General features: G+C 66.0%; 1 protein-coding gene across 1 annotated transcript; it reads left to right on the forward strand.

The window, feature by feature from the left end:
* Positions 1 to 293: 293 nt before the first annotated feature.
* Positions 294 to 1635, forward strand: EMIHUDRAFT_211954 (hypothetical protein; the record flags this gene model as incomplete). The annotated part of the gene is made up of 2 exons (XM_005766403.1): positions 294 to 1052; positions 1150 to 1635. 2 exons carry the CDS (start codon positions 294 to 296, stop codon positions 1633 to 1635), a joined length of 1245 nt encoding a protein of 414 aa, XP_005766460.1.
* Between the last annotated feature and the right edge of the window lie 384 nt (positions 1636 to 2019).

The raw sequence follows: 2019 nt of genomic DNA on the forward strand, positions 1-2019 counted from the left end.
ACTACGGCCTGTGCGACGAGGAGCGTGCTTCGCTGCTCGTGAACCTGACCCAGGTCGGAGCACAAACCTGCCGCGAGATCGAGGTTGAGAGCAACCTCGCTACTGGCGATTGTGTCCCGGCCCTCGCGTTCCCGCCGCTTCACGAAGCGCCATCACCGCCCACGCCAGCTTGCAACCTCGCAGCAGCAGTCTCTGGGCGGAGGCTTTCGGATGACTGCGATGCCGCGACTAACCTGGACCTCACTCTCATCATATCTGCTCCCACAGGGCTTGTCGGCGAGGGCGTGATCCACATGATTGAGGAGGAGACAACTTCCGCTGCAGACCTCGCATGCGGCCCACCGACGATCACCGTCTGCGAACCTACGGCCCCGTGCTGCGGAGCTCCAAACCGGGACGTCTGTCTGAGAGAGTGGGAGAGTGCACAAGGCCAAACAACCGGCGGCGAGGCAAGCGCGCCCGTCGGCGCCATCGCGGGGGGCGTCGCCGCGGGAGCCATCGTCCTACTCGTCGTGATCTTCTTTGTGCTGTTGCGCCGCGGCCACAGCTGCCGCAAGACCCCGCATGGCGAAGCACCAGTGGAGAGGCCGTCGCTCCGCGACATGATGCTCGAGGCCGTCGCTTCACTCGACGGTGGCCTCGAGACGATACTCATCGCCTCTGCAGCCACCAAAGAGAACCGCTTCGCCACCTTGCCGAGCGAGCTCGTGTTTGGCCGGCCAGCACAGGCGGCACTGGGGATCGAGCACTATATGTGCGTGGCGCCAGAAGTTGTTCCGCAGGGGCTGCTCGAGGGCACCGCCGCCATCGTGCGGGAGGTGAGCGCCGGCGGAACTGACGACGACCGCGAGTGCCTAAGCTACATCCTGCACGCCGAGGCGGGCTCGAGCGACCGCACCTATCAAGGCGGGCTGAAGCGCGACTGCGACGAGCGCGGCAGGGTGATGGCGTGCCGCACCGTGACTGACAGCAGCGGCGCGGTGCGTGGGATGCGGCTGGAGGACTTTGTCTCCCACGCGAGCGCGCGGCACGCGAACCTGACCGAGGCGCACGTGGTCGCACTTCGCCTCTACACAACGCAGGCACCCCCTTCTCCCTCTCCCGCGATCTCGATCCTTTCTTGCCCTCTCACCTTCTCCCTGACCGCAGGCGTTCCGCTCGATCAACAACCCGCTCCGTGACAAGGCGCGATTCGAGCGCGGCGAGCCGCACCATTTGCCGGTCACGGTGGCGCTGCTTCGCGACGCCCTCGGCAAGCTGCGGGCGGTGGAGGCGGATCAGAACTCGGGCAAGACGGCGATGCGCCGCGTCTATCTCTACCGCGGCATGAAAGACGTGACGGCGCCGGCTGATTTTATGGCGCAAGGTGGCACCGAGCTGGCGCCCATGTCGACCACGTCCGACCTCAGCGTGGCGATGCGCTACTCGGCGAGCAGCACGTCGGTGCTGCTGCGACTTATTACCGAGTCCTTCATGCAACGCGGCCCCGACATCTGCTTCCTCTCCGCCTTTCCCGGCGAGGCGGAGTTCCTCTTCCCGCCGCTGACGTACCTGGAGCCGACGGGCGACGTCGAGACGGTGACGGTCGAGGGGGGGCTCGCGTACGAGGTGATCGACGTGCGGCCGCGGATGTGACTTAATTGCCAACATGCTCTTCCGCCGCCCGACGGCGTGAGCGGACTGAAGTGTGTGGAGCATTCGTCGGCCCCAATCCGCCCCGCCGTGCCTCCACGCAGCGCCACTCCGCCGGCACGCGCGACAGCTGCAAAGGTCCTCCTCGGGCCTAGACTCTAGTCAGCATCGTGCGAGCCATCTTCATGTGTGAGGGGATATGACTGCCGGCCTCGCCTGCTCGGCCGCCTCTCCTTTCCTCTCCCGTCGCCGACGCGAACGGGCGAGGGGTCGGGGCGAGGCCCGCGCGCCTCTGCAACCTGCTGTGTTGGGTCCTGTGAGACCTCGAGGGAACTGTTTGACTGTCGGCGGAGAAGGTGTCTCTTGGTACTTCACTGCCATTGTCGT

Source organism: Emiliania huxleyi (assembly GCF_000372725.1).
Source record: "Emiliania huxleyi CCMP1516 unplaced genomic scaffold EMIHUscaffold_51, whole genome shotgun sequence".
Lineage (NCBI taxonomy): Eukaryota > Haptophyta > Isochrysidales > Noelaerhabdaceae > Emiliania > Emiliania huxleyi.